Genomic DNA, 22,036 nt, shown 5'->3' with positions numbered 1-22,036 from the left:
TGTTGGGCAGGCTGGTCTCATCTCCTGAGCTCAAGTGATCCACCCACTTCAGCCTCTCAAAGTGCTGGGATTACAGGCATGAGCCATCACGCCCAGCAGGTACATCCTATTTTATCAGCAGGGTTTTATGACCTGTATCTTGTGTGGACCTCCTATCTCAGCCTGTGAGGAAGAATGCCTAACCAACTGGGAATACAGCCTAGTAGGTCTCAGCCTTATTTTATGCATGCCCTATTAAAGATGGAGTTGCGGCCCTGCACGGTGGCTCACGCCTGTAATCCCCAGACTTTAGGAGGCCAACAGAGGCGACTCACTTGCGGTCAGGAGTTCAAGACCAACCTGGCCAACATAGTGAAAACCCGTCTCTACTAAAAATATAAGAATTAGCCAGGCATGGTGGCAGGTACCTGTAATCCCAGCTACTCCGGAGGCTGAGGCAGAATTGCTTGAACCCGGGTGGCAGAGGTTGCAGTGAGCTGAGATGGCTACTGCACTCCATCCTGGGGGACAGAGCGAAAATCTGTCTCAAAAAAATAAATAGCCAGGCGCGGGGGCTCTCACCTGTAATCCCAACACTTTGGGAGGCCGAGGCGGGTGGATCACCTGAGGTCAGGAGTTCAAGACCAGACTGACCAACAAGATGAAACCCTGTCTCTACTGAAAATACAAAAGCTTAGCCAGGCGTGGTGGCATGTGCCTGTAATCCCAGCTACTGGGGAGGCTGAGGCAAAAGAATTGCTTGAACCCAGAAGGTGGAGGTTGCAGTGACCCGAGATTACTCCACTCCACTCCTGGGAGATGGAGCAAGACTCCCTCTCAAATAAATAAATAAATAAATACATAAATACATAAATAAAGAGTTGGAGTTGCTCTGTTTCAAATGCCTGTGACAAATTGATTACACTGAAGTTGATTAATGGGGTGTATACTACAATTAGAATAAAACGATGTTTTTCTTTATCATTTTTAAATCAGTAGTGACTATAACATGGCTAAGTTGAATGAGTACTGCCTTTTTTGCTTGTTTGTTTGTTTTTTGAGATGGAGTCTCGCTCTGTCGCTCAGGCTGGAGTGCAGTGGCACAATCTCAGCTCATGGCAACCTCCGCCTCCTGGGTTCAAGCGATTCTTCTGCCTCAGCCTCCTAAGTAGCTGGGACTACAGGCACATGCCACCAAGCCTGGCTAATTTTTATATTTTTAGTAGAGATGGGGTTTCACCATATTGGCCAGGCTGGTCTTGAACTCCTGAACTTGTGATCTGCCTGCCTCAGCTTCCCAAAGTGCTGGGATTACAGGCGTGAGCCACCACACCTGGCCGAATGAGCAATGTCTTAAAAGTTTCTGCATTTTCTAAATAAAGGTTTTTTAGGCAATGGAGATTCCATTTGGAAAATTACAATTTCAGTACAATATCAATTTCATAAATTAAATACAGTGTTCCATTATATTTCCAAATGTAGGAGATCAAGTTTAAATAATGGGTTGGAATGGTAGCAGACAGACTTCAAACAAGAATTCTAGACTAGGGACAAGAAATGTCTGAACTAGGACTATATTATATTCTATAGCATATAAAACTAAAACTGGACAAAACACAAGGTTCAAATGGAAAAACTTTTACTAATTAATTCAATTAAAAATCGTGAATTAAGTAGGATCAGACTAATTTACTGAGAGCTAGTTTACCTAACCTAGTTTGACTAAGGGTTTCTAATGTATTCAAATGAATGTATAGTTTCGCTCTGTTGCCCAGGCTGGAGTGCAGTGGTGCAATCTCGGCTCACTGCAAGCTCCGCCTCCCAGGTTCACGCCATTCTCCTGCCTCAGCCTCCTGAGTAGCTGAGACTACAGGCGCCCGCCACCACGCCCAGCTAATTTTTTATATTGTTAGTAGAGACAGGGTTTCACCATGTTAGCCAGGATGGTCTTGATCTCCTGACCTTGTGATTCGCCTGCCTCAGCCTCCCAAAGTGCTGGGATTACAGGCGTGAGCCACCGTGCCCAGCCAACAAGTGAATCTTTACCTAAGAATTTAATCAAACCCTTACAAGTGGTAATTTCAAAGGTTTGGCCTGGTGTTTTTGGCTAATAGAGCAACCATTAAGAGGTTTATTCTTTAACACTAGATCTATTTCTTATTGAACATAATTTAAAAAGGAGCGGGACTCTGCAAATTCAAGTGTCTGCAGAGTCTAGGCAGATATTGTGAATGCATAAAATGCCTAGAGAGGCAGTGCAGTGTGATGAGGACTGTGGTACATGGGAGGTTGATCCCTCATCTAAAAATTGCAACGTCTATTCAGCTCCAACGGATCATAGCTGTGTAGAAATACGGCTTAATCTGATTATTTTCAAAATAAGACAGAAATCTAGATCTTAAGGTTAATTATTCATCAGCTCCATTAAAAAAAATATTTGTAGGCCAATGCTGTATTAACAAAGTATTGTTAAGTAACTGTCTCTGAGAATTCATATTTTTTCTGAGGAGATTGTGTGTGTGTGTGTGTGTGTGTGTACAATCTAATAGTTATCTACTAGACAACTGAAACAACAAAGAGGTATTTTCTGCCACTCACACTAGAGGGAAAAGTTAAAGAGTATTAGACTGTAGTGTCTGTGGTCCTCTGGGATTGTTCTGTGAGTCTTGGAGAATGCTAATGAACATAACTGTCTTGTTGGGAGTTCCCAAGGTATTTGTTTTGATTGAACAACTCTAGATATTGAATATGTACTGTGTTGGAAGGGGTGTAAATCATAGGGTAAGGCCATTCTTTCTATGTAGAGAAAGAGATTTGGGCAACAACTGCTGTAGCATTGAACATTGTAAGATGAAGGTAGTACTCTTATTGTAAGACACAGACCTCAGCATAGATTTAAGAACTAAAATTAACCATAAGAGGACATGCTGAAAATGGTTTGACTTCTTACCTGCATTTCCTTTGGAATTTGGAAATTGTTATTATTAGCATAGTGTTAACTTTTTAAAATTTTTTGGCCAATATAAGTAATTATCTTTGTGTATCCCACCTCTTCAGTTAAAATCTGATTTAGCCATATATTGACTTGGTATCTGTAATAGCCAGAGACACAGCAGGAAACAGGTGGTAAACTCAAATAATTTAACTGAAGAGAGTTTAAAAGAGGTACTATTTACTGAGGTGTGGGCAGGGTTAAGGGCACCGATAAGGGATTGAAATAAATTTGGACAGGCAAGTGTGGGAGCTGCAACTGTACCTAGGCCACAAGGAACAAAGGGAGACACAGTGTTATTGGAACCAGGTGAGAGCTAGAGCTATGGAAGAGGAGCTGCTTAACAAAAGCAGTGGCCATTGAAGAATGCAGCCACCTCCAGGACTATAGCCAGGCCCAAGGGAGCATGGCAATAGCCTGGCTTCTCTTTCTTCCTGCACTCTATCTCTTGCTGGTGCTTCCTAGGCCAAAACCCAGTGAGAAGCCAGAAGGCAAGGGAGCCCAGGTGGTATGGTTTAAAAGAGTCAGTCTCCATGGGTACCCAGCAGGGTGGACAAGGGTGAAGAGTAGATATGGCTGGTGGCAAATGGAGTATAACCAGTGTAGTGTCTTTTAAAATAAGAATCACCAATAATTATCAAATTATAGCAAGGAGGAAAAAAATCTGTTAGGAAAAATGAGTAAAGATAATGAAGCAGGTGAATTTATAGCAATATAAAGACAGAACAGTCCTACAAAAATATATAGCTACCTTCTAATCTATTAAATTATTTGAATAATGACAAAGGAGGTTTATTCAGTGAATTTACCTCCTTAAATTTACTTGGATTTGAGGCAATCCTCCTGCCTCAGCCTCCCTTATTTTACCTCCTTATTTACTTGGATTTTGCAATGAATTCTTATAACACTTTCTTGTAGTCTATGAAAGATACTTAATTCTTACGGAATAAGGAATAAGGTAAATGGTCATGGGTAACTTTATAAGATTTAGTAGAGAAGAATTTCATATTAATATTAAGATATAGGGTACAATAGACAGTGTGTCTTTTTTTTTTTTTTTTTTTGGAGACAGGGTCTCACTCTGTCACCTAGACTGGGGTTCAGTGGCACCATCATGGCTCAATGCAGCCTTGACTTCTCAGGCCCAAATAATCTTTCCATTTCAAACTCTTGAGTAACTGGGACTACAGGCATGTGTCACAATGCTCAGCTAGTTAATTATTATTATTATTATTATTATTTTGGCCAGGTACAGTGGGTCATGCCTGTAATCCCAACACGTTGGGAGGCAGAAGCAGATGGATCACCTGAGGTTGGGATTTCAAGGCCAGGCTGACCAACATAGAGAAACCCTACTAAAAATACAACCCTCTCTACTAAAAATACAAAAAAAAATTAGCTGGGTGTGGTGGTGCATGCCTGTAATCCCAGCTACTCGGGAGACTGAAGCAGGAGAATTGCTTGAATCTGGGAGGCAGAGGTTGCTATGAGCTGAGATCACACCACTGCACTCCAGCCTAGGGAACAAGAGCAAAACTCTATCTCAAAATAATAATAATAATAATTTTTTTTTTTAGAAGCAGGGTCTCACTATGTTGCCCAGGCTGGTCTTGAACTCCTGGGCTCAAGCAATCCTCCTGCCTCAGCCTCCCAAAGTGCTGGGATTACAGATGTGAGCCACTGCACCTCATGTTTTTTTATTTTTATGTTTTAGAGATGAAGTCTTGCTTTATGCCCAGAGTGGAGTGCAGTGGCTATTCATAGGTGTGATCATAGCACACTGCAGCCTCAAACTCCTGGCCTCAAGTGATTCTCCTGCCTCAGCCTCCTGAGTAGCTGGGAATACAGGCAAGCACCAATATGCCCAGGTTTGTGTGTCGTATTTTAATTTATCACCTGGAATTAGATATTTTTATAAAAAGGTGCAAGGAAAAAAACCTGTTAATCCCAGTCAAAGCAAATTTAGGGAAACTAAACATACTTGCTTGTATTACTCTCAGATGGCTCTCCCCATGAAGCCAGTGTTTCACAAACCAAGTGTGAACTAGGGTCCCTGTATTTCTCTGCCTTCAGGACCCCATCAATAATTATTGGTTCTGTACCTCATCCACAAAGGCTCTCTAGTTTTTTTCTTTTTCTTTCTTTTTTTTTTTTTTGAGATGGAGTCTCGCTCTGTTTCCAGGCTGGAGTGCAGTGGTGCAATCTTGGCTCACTGCAATCTCCGCCTCCTGGGTTCAAACAATTCTCCTGCCTCAGCCTCTCGAGTAGCTGGGACTACAGGCGTGTGCCACCACGCCCAGCTAATTTTTGTATTTTTAGTAGAGATAGAGTTTCACCATGTTGGTCAGGATGGTCTCGATCTCTTCACCTCCTGATCCTCCTGCCTTGGGCTCCCAAAGTGCTGCGATTACAGGGGTGAGCCACCACGCCCGGCTCTGCCTCTCTAGTTATTGATGGATGTACCAAGGGAGTGTCTCATTGAGTGTTCCCAAACACATTTGCTACTGCATGGCATCTGCCCCTTTTGTCCTCTTCTGCTTTTTGTTGCCTTCTGTCTGCAGGAGAGCTGCCAAAACCATTGAAGCTGTTGCTGTCCGAAGTGTGTCTCAGGCTGCAACATGTTATATTCAGAATTTGTCTCTCATAAACAAGAAGTTACCTCCTGGTTCCCATAAACAAGAAGTCTCATGCTCACAGTTTCAGTGAAATGGCTCTTTTACATAGTTTTCTGTTGCCTCCCCTGCCCAGGTTCTAACACTCATCCTTGGAAGATACGGGGTAGAGGCAGGGCTCTGAGCAACACTCACAGAATTGCCTTCCCTTTCATACTGGTCCTGTGCCCTTCAAACACTCTCACTGTCCTCAGGTTGAACCACTCCTCAGAGCCATGCAAAGACCCCCTGAAGAAGTCAGGACATGCTCTGTATGTCCAATTCGTATGTGAATCTCAGGGTGCACACTGTTTGCATTTAATGAAGCCCTTATATTATACAGTTGCTACTTCCTGAATCCTCTCAGTGTGCAGTATACATGGTGAGTTGTGGTAATGCTGCAAAACTCCCCATCCTCACTGTAAACCACGGAAGGCATCTGACCTCTTCCTATAGCAGAGCTTTGAGAACTTGGGCATCTTACTCACCCTAGCCTTCTGTAGCTTTCCTTCTGGGTGGATTCAGAAGAGTGATGCATTCTTGTGTTTTCGTGAAGAATTACATGTCATATACCATTTATGATGGCACAAACTAAGAAAAAAATAGGAAGTTACCAGCATATATTTTAGAGCCTAGATTATTACAGTTTAAGTAACTCTTTTACTCATATACCTATGCCCAGTTGATATTTTTTTCCTTTGATCTTTGGAGAAATCTGTTTTTTTTTTTTTTTTTTTTTATTCTCTAAATACAATCTATTTTTCCTAATGGCTCAGGATGCTAATTACTTTTCTTCCTCTCCTTGGATCCCTGTATAGTTCTTTCATCTGTTTTTTCTTTTTCTTTTTTTTTTTTTTTGCTAAGGCATAGAGCTCTTTCATTTCTCCCAGAGGAGTTAGAAAAGCAGCTTTTATTTTTCTATTAAATATTAACCCTTAACAATTATCTATAGTTGTTTCGAATAAATGTCAAGATGTCACTGAAGCTGAGGAACAGCAATGGAGAATTGTGTGCCACAAAAATCCTGTCACCCCTATTTTCAGATGGAGAAACTGAGGCACATAACTTGCTGGGGTTGACCATGCCAGGAAAGCCTGACCAGAACCTGTGGCCTCCTGATTATTAAAGCCCCTTCTACTCTGAGTCTCTTTTCTCTCCATTCCCCTCCCATCCTACCTTGCCTTATTTCCTCCAAGACCACTGCTACCCTCCATCTACCACTTAATAACTACAACAAGAAGAAAAATGCTAACCTGGAAGCAACAACAGAAACATCAGTAGATGGAATAAAATAGTTTAGGCAAGATGCAGTGCTACTGTGCACAGGCGAATATTGGAGTATTTGAACTCAATGTTGTCCAGATAAAAATGACTAAGAAATAATTCCCAAGTTTCTCTGAAAACCCTGGGCTCATTTCCTGAAGCAGTAGAAAAGAGATACCTAGAGATAGAGAAAAAACCCCTGAGGCTGGAACTTGGCAAGGAACTCAGGCTCAGTTTGACCTAATCTAAAAGAAAGACAGGACCTGAAAGGAGTGTAAAAACAAAATGTCAAGTTCACTTCTAAGTGAACAAAACAATAAAGCCACACAGTACATAAGGGAGGAAGAGTGTCATATCCTTTCAATTGCTTACTGCCTCCTCTTGTGAGTTACGTACACTCTACAAAAATAAGATGTCTTCCTGAGAATTGCTTTGCTGGTATTGTTACTTTTCTCAGGTCTGCAAAGTTTTAAAGTCTATCCATATTTTAGACAAATGTTTCAAATAAGTTTTACCTCCTCATGCATTAGAAATTAAAAAAAAAAATAACTCTAGTGTTTTGTTGGCACTTGTGATTTATATGTGTGGCTTTGACGATCAAAAAATAGTGTAATGTACTTACATGTTACTTACTTTCTCCTCTACACTCTGATGTTATCTGGCCATTCTCTAATTTAAAACATCAGCACCAAAGTATTGAGTCATGGCTGTATATATGTGGAAATACCAGAGTTTCTGGATAGCAGTGAAGCAGGAAGAGGGTGCGGTGGTCAGATGCATTGGCTTTGGTGTCAGAATCTAACACTAGTTTGCGGACTTTGGCAGGTCACTAATTTCTTAGGGCCTCAGTTTTTTCATCCATAAATGGGAATTAAGCATAACACTATACACAAAGTTACTAGCACTGTATCCAGCATGCAATATGTGTGTGACACATGTAAAATAGCTGTTAAGATCCCAGACTCTGTAGGCAGGCATCCTGGGTTCAGATCCCAACCGACTACTTACTAACTGGGTAAGTTTACTTCTCCATGATTCTGTTCTTTCTTTCTGTTTTTTTTGTTTTTTTTTTGTTTTTTTTTTTTTTTTTTTGAGACAGAGTTTCACTCTTGTTGCCCAGGCTGGAGTCCAATAGCACCATCTTGGTTCACCGCAAGCTCCGCCTCCTGGGTTCAAGCAATTTTCCTGCCTCAGCCTCCCAAGGAGCTGGGGTTCCAGGCATGCACCACCATGCCTGGCTAATTTTGTATTTTTAGTAGAGACAGGGTTTCTCCATGTTGGTCAGGCTGGTCTCAAACTCCCAGTCTCAGGCGATCCGCCCGTCTCAGTCTCCCAAAGTGCTGGGATTACAGGCGTGAGCCACTGCGCCTGGCCTGACTCTGTTCTTTCATCTGTAGACTGTGAATAATTATAGTGCCTATCTCATAGATTTGATGTGAAGATTTAAAGAGTTAAAATAATAAAGCCCTGGCACACAGTAAGTGTTCAATAAGCATTAGCTATTATTATTCTAAAATTGTGCTGTCCAATGTGGTAGCCATATGTGGCTATTGAACTTTTGAAATGTAGTCAGTCCTAAACTTGTTATGCTCCAAGTATAGAATACACATCAAATTTAAATACTTAATATAAAAAAGAATGTAAAATATTTTAATAATTTTTATATCAACTATAGTTAAACTTACAATATATTGAGTTAAATAAATTACTATAATTAATTTTACTTGTTTCCATTTTAGTATAGCTACTAGAAAATTAAAAGTACATGTATGGCTTGCATTATATTTATATTGGACAATGTTGTTTTTTAGAATATAGAAATCTTAAAGCAAAAGTTCATCCAAAAGAACCTTAGCTTTTGGTTTAGTTCAAAATGTGGGATATTCGTGGTACACTTTTTGTCATAAAACATTTAGGATAAGCAAGGGAATTACAAAGTAGTAAGTGAAGCCATTAGAACTTTTAAAGAAGTTAATACAATTTTAGGTTGCATTAATTTTTCCAGAACCCAGTGTTCTTTTCTCCTCTGGAGTGTTTTGTTCAGCTGTGGGATTACATTTTAAGAGAGACACAGGCATCTAGAGTATATCCTTCGTAAGTCTCCTAGTAAGATGAGAGGTTCTTATCACCACACCATGAAAGGGAGGAACTGTGAGTGGTTAAAAATAGGGACATATTCAGCCAAGTGAAGAGAAGACTTAAAGAGAGACATGATAGCTATTCTCAAACACCAGAAAAGTTGTCATGTGGAAATGGAATTGACCTGAATGGTTCATTTAGTCCAGGTTACAGGGACTATTTCAGCTTTCAATACATATAACAACTTTTTAACAATTAGAGTTGCCCCCAAACGGAATGAAGTACCTTACAGAATATTCCAGACTGTACCACCAGAAATTTAAACAGAATTATAGGGAGGTAGGTAGATGGAAGACTTCCAAAAGCTTTTCAAACTCTGAGATTCCATGATTAAGGTTTTGCCATTAATTCTGGAATAGAGCTGCCAATATAGCATTACAATCAGAACAACTAGAGTCCCACAGTTTTAATTCATTTTTTTAAAAAGAAGATATAGAAAGTAACCAGTGCTAGCTCAAGAAAACAGGGATATTGTAGAGAGATATATATGGTAGATAGGGATCTCACAAGAATACAGGGAGAGGGACAGTGATACAGCAGGCTTGTTGGAAACTGTAACAGGAACTGGGGCAGCATTTGCTATCTTTCTCTCATAGGCTGCTTGACTTCTTTCTTTCTTGTGATAGCTCTGCTTTTCTTGGCATCCTTATTCCCTTATATTATTGCAACTTACTGGGCTCCTGTAACTTCACTCACTCATCATTTCTGTTCCCTAATAGTTTCAGCTTGCCTTTCAAGACTATTCTGGCATGGAATTTATTCTATGACCCTGGAGCTTGAATTCTCCCACCTGAGTGTTTCAGTCTTTCATTTTCCCAACTTTGGTTTTGTGAGAGGAACAACTGATATAGTTTTTCTTTTCAAGGCAGGTCACTGGCCATGTATGGGTGGACTTTCCTTGGGTCAGATGGCTTCCACTGATCCAAATATCCTGGACTGGGGAATTTTGTTTATGTGAGAGGAGGAGGTTTCTACCAGAAGCAGATGTGGGTGGGGCAGGAAGCTATTGGTATTTTTAGTATCTCCATTGAAAGATGCTGAAAGATGGAGGCAATGGAGTTTACTCCCACAAATTTGTGAATCTACTTAAACTTATTCTATTCCCTGTATTAGAAGGAGCCTATTTAAAAGGTTCTGGTTGGGGATTAATGATAGAGATGTGAGTTTTGCTCTCAAGTATACTCTAGGACCTTGCTACTCAAAGGGTGGTCTGTGAACTAGCAGCATCAACATCACTGTTAGAAGCCTGTTAGAAATCAAAGGCCGGGCACGGTGGCTCACGCCTGTAATCCCAGCACTTTGGGAGGCTGTGGCAGGTGGATTGTCTGACGTCAGGAGTTCGAGACCAGCCTGGCCAACATGTGAAGCCCCGTCTCTATTAAAAATACAAAAATTAGCCAGGCGTGGTGGCAGGCGCCTGTAATCCCAGCTCCTTGGGAGGCTGAGGTAGGAGAATCACTTGAATCCGGGAGGCGGAGGTTGCAGTGAGCCAAGATCGTGCCACTGCACTCCAGCCTCGGGGACAAGAGCGAGAGACTTCATCTCAAAAAAAAAAAGAAAAGAAATCAGAATCTCAAGCCCCATCCTAGGCCTACCAAATCAGAATCTACAGTTTAATAAGATTTCCAGGTGATTTGAATTCACATTAAAGTTTAAGTATGGCTCTAGGATGAATTGGTTTGGTTTAGGCCTCCTAAAAGTTACTGAAGACTTGCACTTGAAATCTTGTAGTAGTAGATTGTAGCTATGCAAGAACCAATTGATAAACTGTCAGAAATTTTGAGTTGGTTGATTTTATGTTTGGTGGCTTGAAGTCACCTACTGTGGGAGTATTTACACCATGGAAATTGACAAATGGTACAAATTCATTTCTTTTATACTGGAGAACCAGTTGTTAAACTGTTACCAACATACCACTGTACAGTTCTAAATCTCCTAACTCAATCTGCTATTAAACAAATCTTCTAGAGGCTTTTGGACATAAAAACTGCCATGTATGGGGAACAAGACAAAATGAGTTCCAGTCTTCCATTTACTGAACTTTCAGCCTTTTGACTAAAAAAAATTTTCCTAGATAGTCATTTCTTTACGGGAAAAAAAGATCTGATTCTGAAATAAGCACAAGGGGGAAAGGGAATCTAGGAGCTGGTAATACTTAAGACCCAGATAGGCAGACAGACAGGCATTGGAAATTTTCTCAGCTGGCAGGTGGACAGTTTGGAGTTGAAACCCAGGCATAGAATAGCAGTTTGTATGTAGAGAAGAAGAAAATAAGAGTGGGTGGATTCTGGTTCTGCAGACATATCCCATGAGGAACGTTTATAGTCTATATTATATTGACCATAAAAATTTTAAACAAAACAACAACTCCTCCCCAAGTTAACGTTAGGTATAAATGCAAATATTTCATGGTATTACATAGGGAGTAGTTTTCAAAGTATGGTCACTGGGCCAGTAAATCATATCTCCTGAGAATTTATACGCACAGGCCCCCACCTCAGACCCGCTGGATCAGAAGCTCCGGGGGTGGGGCCCAGTGACCTGAGTTTAACAAGCCTTCTGAGTGATTCTGATGCACATTACTGAAATAGGCTTGGAGTTCCTTATTTTTGTCTATAAGAGAATCCATTTTCAACTTGAACCCCAAAGGGAAGTGACACTTCTTGCAAAGAAGTTTCCAGCTCAACTGGAAGATGGCTGAAGATAGCAGAGAACGCAGATCAAGAAAGTTACAGGGCTAGATAAATATTTATTCATTTTTCCCAAGGAAATTAGCCAAGCAGGCTGGCGGCTGGCATTTTGCCAAGACTCCTGGACAGTATGAACCTTCCTAGAAATCAAAAGTTGCATTTTAAAGTGAATTTTAAATGCATAGTACAGTCTAAAGGCCTTCTGCAAATACATCCTTGTACATATGGGAATAAGAACAGCATGGATCTTGTTAAGAAATAAGCAGATATTGGAAGAAGGAGTACTAGAACAGCTTATTCATTTTGCCTTTCTGGTTCAGAGCTCTCATTGGTTCTTTAATAATGACACTTAATATTTTTTGAGTGCTTACTCTGTGCCAAGTGCTTCAGTAAGCACCTCAGTAAATTATATTTTTAGCCCCATATCAGGGAAACCAAGGCCCAGAGAGGTATATAAATTTGCCCCAGGTCACACAACTACTAAGTGATAATACTGGAATTCAAACTTAGGCAGTTTGGCTCCAGAGCACAGCTGCTTAACCAAAATGCTTTATTACAAGCTTATCCAACCCACGGCCTGCCAGCCACATGTGGCCCAGCATGACTTTGAATGCGGCCCAACACAAATTTGTAAACTTTCTTAAAACATTATGAGATTTTTTGATTTTTTTTTTTTTAAGCTCATCAGCTATTATTGGAGTATTTTATGTGTGGTCCAAGATAATTCTTCTTCCAGTGTGGCCCAGGGATGCCAAAAGATTGGACATTCCTGCTCTATTACCTCTTTTTAGTGAGAAGAAACTCATTATGTACTAAATATTTACAGGCTTGCAGTTCCCATTTCAGAGTATGGATTTTGTAGTTTTATAAAGTCCTTTTGTTGTTTTTATAAAGTCTCAGGCTAAGGACGGGCGCAGTGGCTCACGCCTGTAATCCCAGCACTTTGGGAGGCAGAGGCAGGTGGATCATGAGGTCAGGAGATCGAGACCATCCTGGCTAACATGGTGATACCCCATCTATACTAAAACTATAAAAAATTAGCCGGGCATGGTGGCGGGCGCCTGTCCCAGCTACTCAGGAGGCTAAGGCAGAAGAAAGGCATGAACCCGAGAAGCGGAACTTGCAGTGAGCCGAGATCGCGCCACTGCACTCCAGCCTGGGTGAAACAGCAAGACTCCGTCTCAAAAAAATAAAAATAAAGTCTCAGGCTAAAGAATCTCCTTACGTATTGTTATATACAAAACTGGAATCTGGATCCTAATGCCATCGAGTTCTGGTGACCAGAGTGGGCAACAGGTAAGCTGTACCTGTACAGGACATTACTTTAATTAGGCTACCACTATAAGCATACTATATGGTATGTAAGCATACTATATGGTAATAGTTTCAATATAGGATGTTTAAACTCTCGTTAGAACAGTAGACATAAAGAAGTCTATAAATGGGGCTTGCTGTGTTGGTTCACACCTGTAATCACAGCACTTTGGGATTGCTTGAAGCCAGGAGTTTGAGAGCAGCCTGGGCAAAAAAGCAAGACACCCCACACTCCCCGCTGTCTATAAATAAAAATAAAAATAAGTTAGCCAGGTGTGGTGGTGTGTGCCTGTAGTCCAGCCCCTTGGGAGGCTGAGACATGAGGATCACTTGAGCCCAGCAGGTGAAGGCTGCAATGAGCTATGATCTTGTCAGTGCACTCCAGCTTGGGTGACAGTGAGATCCTGTCTTGTGAGAAATAAAGAAGTCCACAGATGGGGGCCAACTGATCCCAGCTGTCGACTGTGGAAAGGAAATGGACTAAGGACCAGCACTTCTAATCTGAGTGTTTGTTTTTGTCTGAAATTGACTAGGTAAGCTTGGTCCAATTCTGGTATTTACTCTCAAATTGAATTAGTTTTTTTCATTTATGCATAGCCAAGTATACTGCTTGACACATGGCAGGCACTCATTTATTTGTGAAAAGAAGGGAGGATGAGAGGGAGTGAGGGAGAGAAGGAAAAAGGTTACAAAGGTAGATTTAAGTTCTTCGAATTTTTTTGCGTAAGTCACAAATTGTTGTAGAATCTCTGAAGTAACTGCGTAGGTGTTAACAAGACAAGGCAATACATTAGAAATCTTATTTTTTATGTAGATGAGTACTATGCATAATTATGACATAAGGCAACCAGGAAATGCCTTTGATCCAGTCCATCTTCGTGTGGGCAGCTTCACTGAAGCAAGTTAATTTTGCAGGCTTGCCATTCTAACTGAGTCACTAATTCATGTATGCATATATTCATTTATTCAGCAGACATTTACTGAGAGCCTCCTATGGGCCTGGCACTGAAGTATGTGCTGAGGTTACAAAAATGAGTAAGATGGTTTCTACCCATAAAAAGCTCAGACTGGTGACAAGAACTGATATATTGTGGTCATGGCTGCACAACTTTTTGAGTATACTAAAAACCATTTAATTGTACAATTTAAATTGTTAGATTGTATGGTATGTAAATTATATCTCAAAACTATTTAAAACAAACAAACAGCCTAAGGCGAAATCTTTAAAAAGTTATCTAGGAGATTTAGGGTACAGTACACACCAAGCTGAGAAGATAGAATGAACCAAGTTATGGAGGTGAGAAACGTGTGTGTGTGTGTGTGTGTGTGTTGTGGGGGAGGTAAGCTGGGAAGTGATAAAATCCGTAATCAGATTTGTTTTAGATAAACCACACTGACAGCTGTGACGTAATGGAAAGTACACTCATTCTGTTTTTTGTTTTTTTTTTTCCATCAGAATGACTTGTGCGTGGGTCTTGGAGCTGCCATTTTAAAACTAGAAATGTTTTATAAATGTCAAGTATTATTATTCAATTGATCCTAATGGCAAGTCTACTCGCTTGCCAGCAGGGGTAAATGTAAAGATTAATGTAAGATTTTAAAGCTAAGGTTGATCTTGCGCTGAGAGAAAGTTTGACAATTAACAAAGAAAGTTTGTCAATGAGTTGGACACCTCTCCAGGGTAGCGGCGAAACGTCTAGAGAAATTTTAAAGAAGTCTTTCCAAGGCCGGAAAAGTGGCGAAGGAAGCTAGTGGGCTTCAGGGTTTTGTTTTCAAGATTTTACATTGGGTATTAAGTACTCTCACAGCCTGTTAAAACTGTCGCTCTGAGTACACTTGCAAAACCAAAAAAGAAAAGAGGAAGAAGAAAGGATTAAAATAATCACGGCATCGCCAACAGGATCGTATTTTCCCGAAGGTGGTTAACCAGCCATACCGGAACCACGAAACACAGAGTCCTGTGCAGCACGGAGGACTAAGAGTAACACCGCCACGCCGGCAGCAAAGTTCATTTTGGTTCCCGCCCCGTTCCTCTTGCTTCTTTTAACTCCTTCCCCTTTGCCGATTCTAGAACGGAACCCTTTTTTAATTCTTCCCAATAGAAACGTAGGAACAATTTCGTGAACGCAATCCGGAGTGCCCAACATGGCGGCGGCCGTAAGGTGCATGGGTAGAGGTAAGGCCAGGGGGGTTGTCTTGCAGGGGAAATGGCTCTGGCACCAAGTCTCTGGTTGCAGCAGAGTGCAAGGCGGATTCTGCTTTGGGTGTTGAGAATGCCTCGTGCTGTTTTGGTCTCTAGGTTCTTCAAAGGGTGGGTCATTACTACTTAAAAGTGACCTTATGAAGGGTTTCACTTCATTCTGGAGACGTCCACCCTGAGGGAGGGCAGTGGGAGCGGGATGTACATCGAGCGCTCTCCAGCCACCTATGGGGAAGGCAAGGACTGGGTTCTGTCTCTGATACTGGGGTGTGGGCTGCGGATAGTGGAGTGTGATAAGTGAGGTGAGTTCTGGTAAGGGAAAGATGATGTATTTGAGTGGCTTAAGTCTGTAAACTAGAGCAATTTTCAAAGTGCTTTTCGGTGCTTTCCGAATTAATCGTTATAGGCGATTCCAGTTCTTAAACTTCCATAGGTGGTTTAATTTGGATCAACGTTTATCATTTGAAGGCTAATTCTGTAGTACCTCTTGGTAGCGCCTATTTTCATCTTAATAATTTCAACCTGTTAACTACGATGACAGCCCTATTTTGTGCGACTATATATACACTATACAACATTTAGTATGTAGTATATATACTATATTGTGTATGTATACATTTAGTATATAGTATATATACTATATTGTGTATGTATACATTTAGTATATAGTATATATACTATATTGTGTATGTATACATTTAGTATATAGTATATATACTATATTGTGTATGTATACATTTAGTATATAGTATATATACTATATAGCATATATATACTAAATGTATATTCTGAAAGGAGGGTGAAGGCATTATCTTCATGTATGACAGAAATCGTTATGTTAGACAAATCCAAAGCTTTGCTGCCGGCGTGGCGATGTTACATATATATATTTTTTTTTAATTTTTTTTTTTTTTTGAGACGGATGTCTCGCTCTGTCTCCCAGGCTGAGAGTGCTGTGGCGTGATCTCAGCTCACAGCAACCTCCGTCTCCCAGGTTCAAGCGATTCTTCTGCCTCGGCCTCCTGAGTAGCTGAGACTACAGGTGTGTGCCACCACGCCCGGCTAATTTTTGTATTTTTAGTAGAGACAGAGTTTCACCATGTTGACCAGGCTAGTCTTGAACTCCTAATCTCAGGTGATCTGTCCTCCTCAGCCTCTCAAAGTGCTGGGATTACAGGCGTGAGCCACCGCGCCCGGCCTGTGCAATGCTTTTTGTTTTCATTTTGTGTTTTTGAAGTCCAGTGATATCATATATATATATATGATATATATATTCATATATATATGAAGTCCAGTGATTAATACATATATTAATTTAGGTAGGTCTTTAGGCAGAAGCAGTAGCCAGCATTACCCCCATTTTACAGAGGAAGAAACATCTTATTAGATATATGGCCAAGTTCATATAACTGGTAAATGGCAGAGGAAGTACTGAAGCTTGCAATGCTAGGTCAGTGATATATATATATATTAACACTGCATCATGGTTTTTTTTTTTTTTTTTTTTTTTTTGAGTTTCTTTGCAGGAAAACTGTGTCAAGTTATTAGAAAAATGGAAAGGCTTTGCAAGTTCTGAGCACAGGAGTAACATGACTGAGGTCCTTAAAGGACAAATTTCACTACTTATTGAGAGTAGACTGTAGAAAATCCAAGTGAGAGATGGTAGCAGGTTTGGAACAACGTAGCCGCAGTGGGGGCAGTGAGAAGTCAGAGTTATTGCTCAAAAATTAAGGGTGACGAGATAACAGACCCTGATACCTATTATGTGAGCAAACCAAAGTGTATATTATTTCTGAAAGGAGGTTAAAGGCATTATCTTCATGTATGACAGAAATCGTTATGTTAGACAAATCCAAAGAAACCAAAAATACCTGAATATTATAATTTTCTTGTCACATTTTCTTCTCTGGGCTTCTAGGATATCTCTCTGTTAAATTTCTTCCTATTTCATGTGTCATTTTTTTCTCACATTACTTGGCTAGTTCCTCTTCCTCTCCCCAGTCTCTTTACTTGGAGTGTTCTGGAAACCGGGGTTCCTTCCTTCATTCTCATCTCTTCTGTATCTAAATTCACTCCTTTGTTAGCTCATCCAAATTTTGTGGCTTTGATTATTGTCTATCTTTTTTATTTTTTTAATTGTTTACTTATCAAGAGAAACTGTCTAGCCCACATATCCACATTTCATAGTTCAAGAACACAGGTCAGTGACAAACTTCTAGGTAATTCAACCCAAATAAATTCTTTATATTGCAAAATCACTTTGCGCTGTGAAATATACCAGCTTTCCTTATCTCCTCAAAATCTTTTATGGCATCATCATTTCTTTAGAAATCTACGTATGCCTTCTTTCTTGGCTCAGCCACAGCAAACATAGCTAAAACCCCCATGTATACAATCAATGCTTCAACAATATGAAATTGCAAATGCTTTGCCAGAAGGCCACGCATCTGAGGTTCGTTAAAGCACTGGAAGCCACGGTAGCTACTGTTCTTGTTAGGTATCAGCCTCAATACCAGCATTCTTCCTGGCTGTTGGAGAAAGGGATGACCGATTATTGTCTGTATCTTTTTTTTTTTTTTTTTTGAGCCGCCACGCCTGGCTAATTAGCCACCACGCCCAGCTAATTTTTGTATTTTTAGTAGAGGTGGGGTTTCACCATGTTGACCAGGCTGGTCTTGAACTCCTGACCTCAAGTGATCCACTCACCTCTGCCTCCCAAAGTGCTGGGATTACAGGCGTGAGCCACCGTGCCCAGCTGATTATTATCTATATCTTAATGGTTATCAGATTTATATCTACAGTTCAGATCACTCTTTGAACTTTAGATTCTTATACTCATCTGAGTATTCTACATCTCCACTTTGATAGCATATCAGCACCTTGCAATTGTTTAAAATCAAACTCATTGTCATAGCCTGCAGTCTTTTTCTTCTCATTTGAAGGCAATTCTATCCTTCATTTGTCCAGGCCAAAACCTCAGAATATCCTTGACTCTTTTTTTTTTTTTTTTTTTTTTGAGACAGGATCTCACTGTGTTGGCCAGGCTAGAGTGCAGTGGCCCGGTCATGGCTCACTGCAGCCTTGACTTCTGGGGCCCACTATGACCAGCCAATTTTTTTTTTTTTTTTTTGGGTAGAGATGAGATCTCACTATGTTGCCCAGGCTGCTTTCAAGCTCTTGGGCTCAAGTGATCCTCCCAGTTCAGTGTTCTGAAGTGATGGCATTACAGGCTCTGAGCCACTGCACCTGGCTGACTCCTCTCTGTATCTCATACTTTACATTAAACAGTTGGCAAATCCTGTTGACTTTACGCTTAAAATAAATTCAGACTCTGACTTCTCACTGCCCCCACTGCGGCTACGTTGTTCCAAACCTGCTACCATCTCTCACTTGGATTTTTCTACAGTCTACTCTCAATAAGTAGTGAAATTTGTCCTTTAAGGACCTCAGTCATGTTACTCCTGTGCTCAGAACTTGCAAAGCCTTTCCATTTTTCTAAATCCAAAGCCCTTAGAATGGCCTACAGTTGTGCTGTTCTTTTTGTTAGCCACTATTGATTGAGCAATTCAAATGTGGCTAATCTGAATTGAATTTGTCAAATATACATTAGATTTTGAGGGCTTAGCATAAAAAAAAAAAAACCTGTAAACACCTCAGTAATTTTTTTCTTTTTTTTTTTTTCCGAGACAGAGCCTTGCTCTGTTGTCCAGGCTGGAGTGCAGCGGCATGATCTCGGCTCACTGTAACCTGTGCTTCCCAGGTTCAAGTGATTCTGTAGTCTCAGCCTCCTGAGGAGCTGGGATTATAGGCACATGCCACTGTGTCCTGCTAATTTTTGTATTTTCAGTAGAGACGAGGTTTTGCCCTGTTGACCAGGCTGGTGTTGAGCTCCCGACCTCAGGTGATCCGCCCACCTCGGCGTCCCATAGTGCTGGGATTACAGGCATGAGCTGCCGTGCCCAGTCCAATTTTTTTACACTGATAATTTAATAATACTTTGGGGTATTAGTGGTAATAAAATATATTATTAACTTACTGTTTCTTTTTACTTTATATATTGTACTTATTAGAAAATTTAAAATTGTACATGTAGCTTACGTTATTCTTCTGTTGAGTAGCACTGGTATACAAGTCTTCCATATTACCTTGTGCCTGCCTTCTCCTACCCCCACCTCACCCAGCTGACCTCTCTGACCTCTTCTCCAACTATCCTCCCTCACACTCACTCTGCTGTAACCAACTGGCCTTCTGGTTTCTTAAACACATTAACAACACTCCTGCCTTAGGATCTGTGCCCTAGAACACTTCTCTTGGTGTTTGAGTGGCTAACTTTCCCATATCTTTCAAGTCTTTGCTGAAATGTCACTCTTTTTTTTTTTTTTTTTTTGAGATGGAATTTCGCTCTTGTTGCCCAGGCTGGAGTGCAATGGCGCGATCTCGGCTCACTGCAACCTCCGCCTTCTGAGTTCAGACGATTCTTCTGCCTCAGCCTCCTGAATAGCTGGGATTACAGGTGCCTGTCACAACGGCCAGCTACTTTTTGTATTTTTGGTAGAGACGGGGTTTCAACATGTTGGCCAGGCTGGTCTCGAACTCCTGACCTCGTGATCCTCCCACCTAAGCCTCCCAAAGTGCTGGGATTACAGGCATGAGCCCCCGTGCTTCAAATGTCACCCTTTTAATGAGGCTTGTCTTAACCACTATACTTAAAATTGCAAACCACTTTCCCCGATACAATCCCTTTTATCCTGCAGTGCCTCCATCCCCCAATTATGTATTGTCTTCCCCCTCTAGACATAAGCCCTATGAGAATAGGGATTTTTATGTTTTATTCACTGATGTATCCTAAATGCTTCAAGCAGTGCTAGCATATGTTTCATTGGCATATTTGTTGAATGAATGCATAAATGGATCATCAGAAAAATGGCCCCTTTCATGTACTGTAATGCATAATATTTAAGTCCAATTTTTGCTCTCATTTGTTCAAATTTCCTTCATTCAACGAATGTTTATTTAGAGTCTTCACTTGACAAACACTGTGCTATGTACTAAGTATACAGTGCTGAACAGGCTATATGCATTTCTTGCCCGTGATGCTTACGTAACATCTATTGAGGAGCAGGAATTGGATAATTCTTTTTTTTTTTTTTTTTTTTTTAAGAGACAGGGTCTCATTATGTTGCCCAGGCTGGTCTTGAACTCCTGGGCTCAAATTATCCTCCCACCTCAGTCTCCTGAAGTGCTGGCATTATAGAAGTGAGCGATCCACCCGCCTTGGCTTCCCAAAGTATTGGTATTACAGGCATGAGCCACTACACCAGCCTTGGATAGTTATTTCTTTGTTTTTTTTTTTTTCCTTTTTGAGATGGAGTCTCATGGTGTTGCCTAGGCTGGAGTGCAGTGGCACGATCTTGGCCCACTGCAACTTCCACTTCCCAGGTTCAAGTGATTTTCCTGCTTCAGCCTCCTGAGTAGCTGGGACTATAGGCACGTGTCACCATGCCCCACTAACTTTTGTATGTGTGTTTTGTTTTTTTCCGGAGATGGAGTCTTGCTCTGTTGCCTAGGCTGGAGTGCAGTGGCGCGATCCTGGCTCACTGCAACCTCTGTCTCTGGGGTTCAAGCAGTTATCCTGCCTCAGCCTCCCTAGTAGCTGGGATTACAGGAGCATGCCACCACACCCAGCTAATTTTTTTTTGTATTTTTAGTAGAGACGGGGTTTCACCATGTTGGCAGGCTGGTCTTGAACTCCTGATCTTGTGATCCGCCCTCCTCAACCTCCCAAAGTGCTGGGATTACAGGCATGAGCCACCATGCCCGACCTGGATAATTATTTCTTTAGTTAAAATTGTTCTAAGTGCTTTGAAGGAAAAGTATAAGATGCTATACAAATGTATATAAGAGACCTAATCTATTCAGGGGAGAGTCTTCTGAAGAAATAATGTTAAGTAGAGTCCCTGAAAGATGACTGTTTTACTCTGAACTAGTGGAGTGGAAAGCAGTAGGAGAAAATGTCATAGATGGAAGATTATGAAAATTTTTAGGTGGTAAAGAACAGGGTCAAGTAACTGAAAGAAAATGTGTATTTGAAGTGTGGTGAACATGAGGAAGAGTGATGCTAGAGGATGCTCGCTAGATGGTTTAGAAGAAAATGTGGCACATATACACCATGGAATACTATGCAGCCATAAAAAAAGATGAGTTTGTGTCCTTTGTAGGGACATGGATGCAGCTGGAAACCATCATCATTTACTTTGGTAAATGAGATACCATCTCACACCAGTCAGAATGGGAATCATTAAAAAATCCAGAAACAACAGGTGCTGGAGAGAATGTGGAGTAATAGGAACACTTTTACACTGTTGGTGGGACTGTAAACTAGTTCAACCGTTGTGGAAAACAGTGTGGCGATTCCTCAAGGATCTAGAACTAGAAATACCATTTGACCCAGCTATCCCATTACTGGGGATATACCCGAAGGATTATAAGTCATGCTGCTATAAAGACACATGCACGGGGCACAGTGGCTCACGCCTGTAATCCCAGCACTTTGGGAGGCCGAGACGGGCAGATCATGAGGTCAGGAGATCGAGACCATCCTTGCTAACACGGTGAAACCCCGTCTCTACTAAAAATGCAAAAAAAAAAAAAAATTAGCCAGGTGCGGTGGCGGGCGCCTGTAGTCCCAGCTACATGGGAGGCTGAGGCAGGAGAATGGCGTGAACCTGGGAGGCGGAGCTTGCAGTGAGCCGAGATTGCGCCACTGCACTCCAGCCTGGGCGACAGAGCGAGACTCTGTCTCAAAAAA

The 22,036-nt window shown here is 41.1% G+C and overlaps 2 protein-coding genes across 2 annotated transcripts in view; one reads left to right on the top strand and one right to left on the bottom strand.

The window, feature by feature from the left end:
• The window catches only part of CNOT6L (CCR4-NOT transcription complex subunit 6 like), a 150,681-nt gene extending 135,506 nt beyond the window's left edge, over positions 1-15,175 (bottom strand). The window contains exon 1 of the mRNA XM_017876601.1: positions 14,965-15,175. Within this exon, the coding sequence (XP_017732090.1) occupies positions 14,965-15,175 (211 nt within the window). The remainder of the gene's footprint in view (positions 1-14,964) is intronic.
• The window catches only part of MRPL1 (mitochondrial ribosomal protein L1), a 95,344-nt gene continuing 88,399 nt past the window's right edge, over positions 15,092-22,036 (top strand). The window contains exon 1 of the mRNA XM_017876536.1: positions 15,092-15,204. Coding sequence (XP_017732025.1) covers positions 15,174-15,204 — 31 coding nt within the window. The 5' untranslated portion in view covers positions 15,092-15,173. The remainder of the gene's footprint in view (positions 15,205-22,036) is intronic.

The sequence above is a fragment of the Rhinopithecus bieti genome, unplaced genomic scaffold (genome assembly GCF_001698545.2).
Source record: "Rhinopithecus bieti isolate Rb0 unplaced genomic scaffold, ASM169854v2 scaffold_8675, whole genome shotgun sequence".
Lineage (NCBI taxonomy): Eukaryota > Metazoa > Chordata > Mammalia > Primates > Cercopithecidae > Rhinopithecus > Rhinopithecus bieti.
The sequence above is the reverse complement of the archived record's forward strand: the minus strand, read 5'-3'. Positions and strand labels throughout refer to the sequence as shown.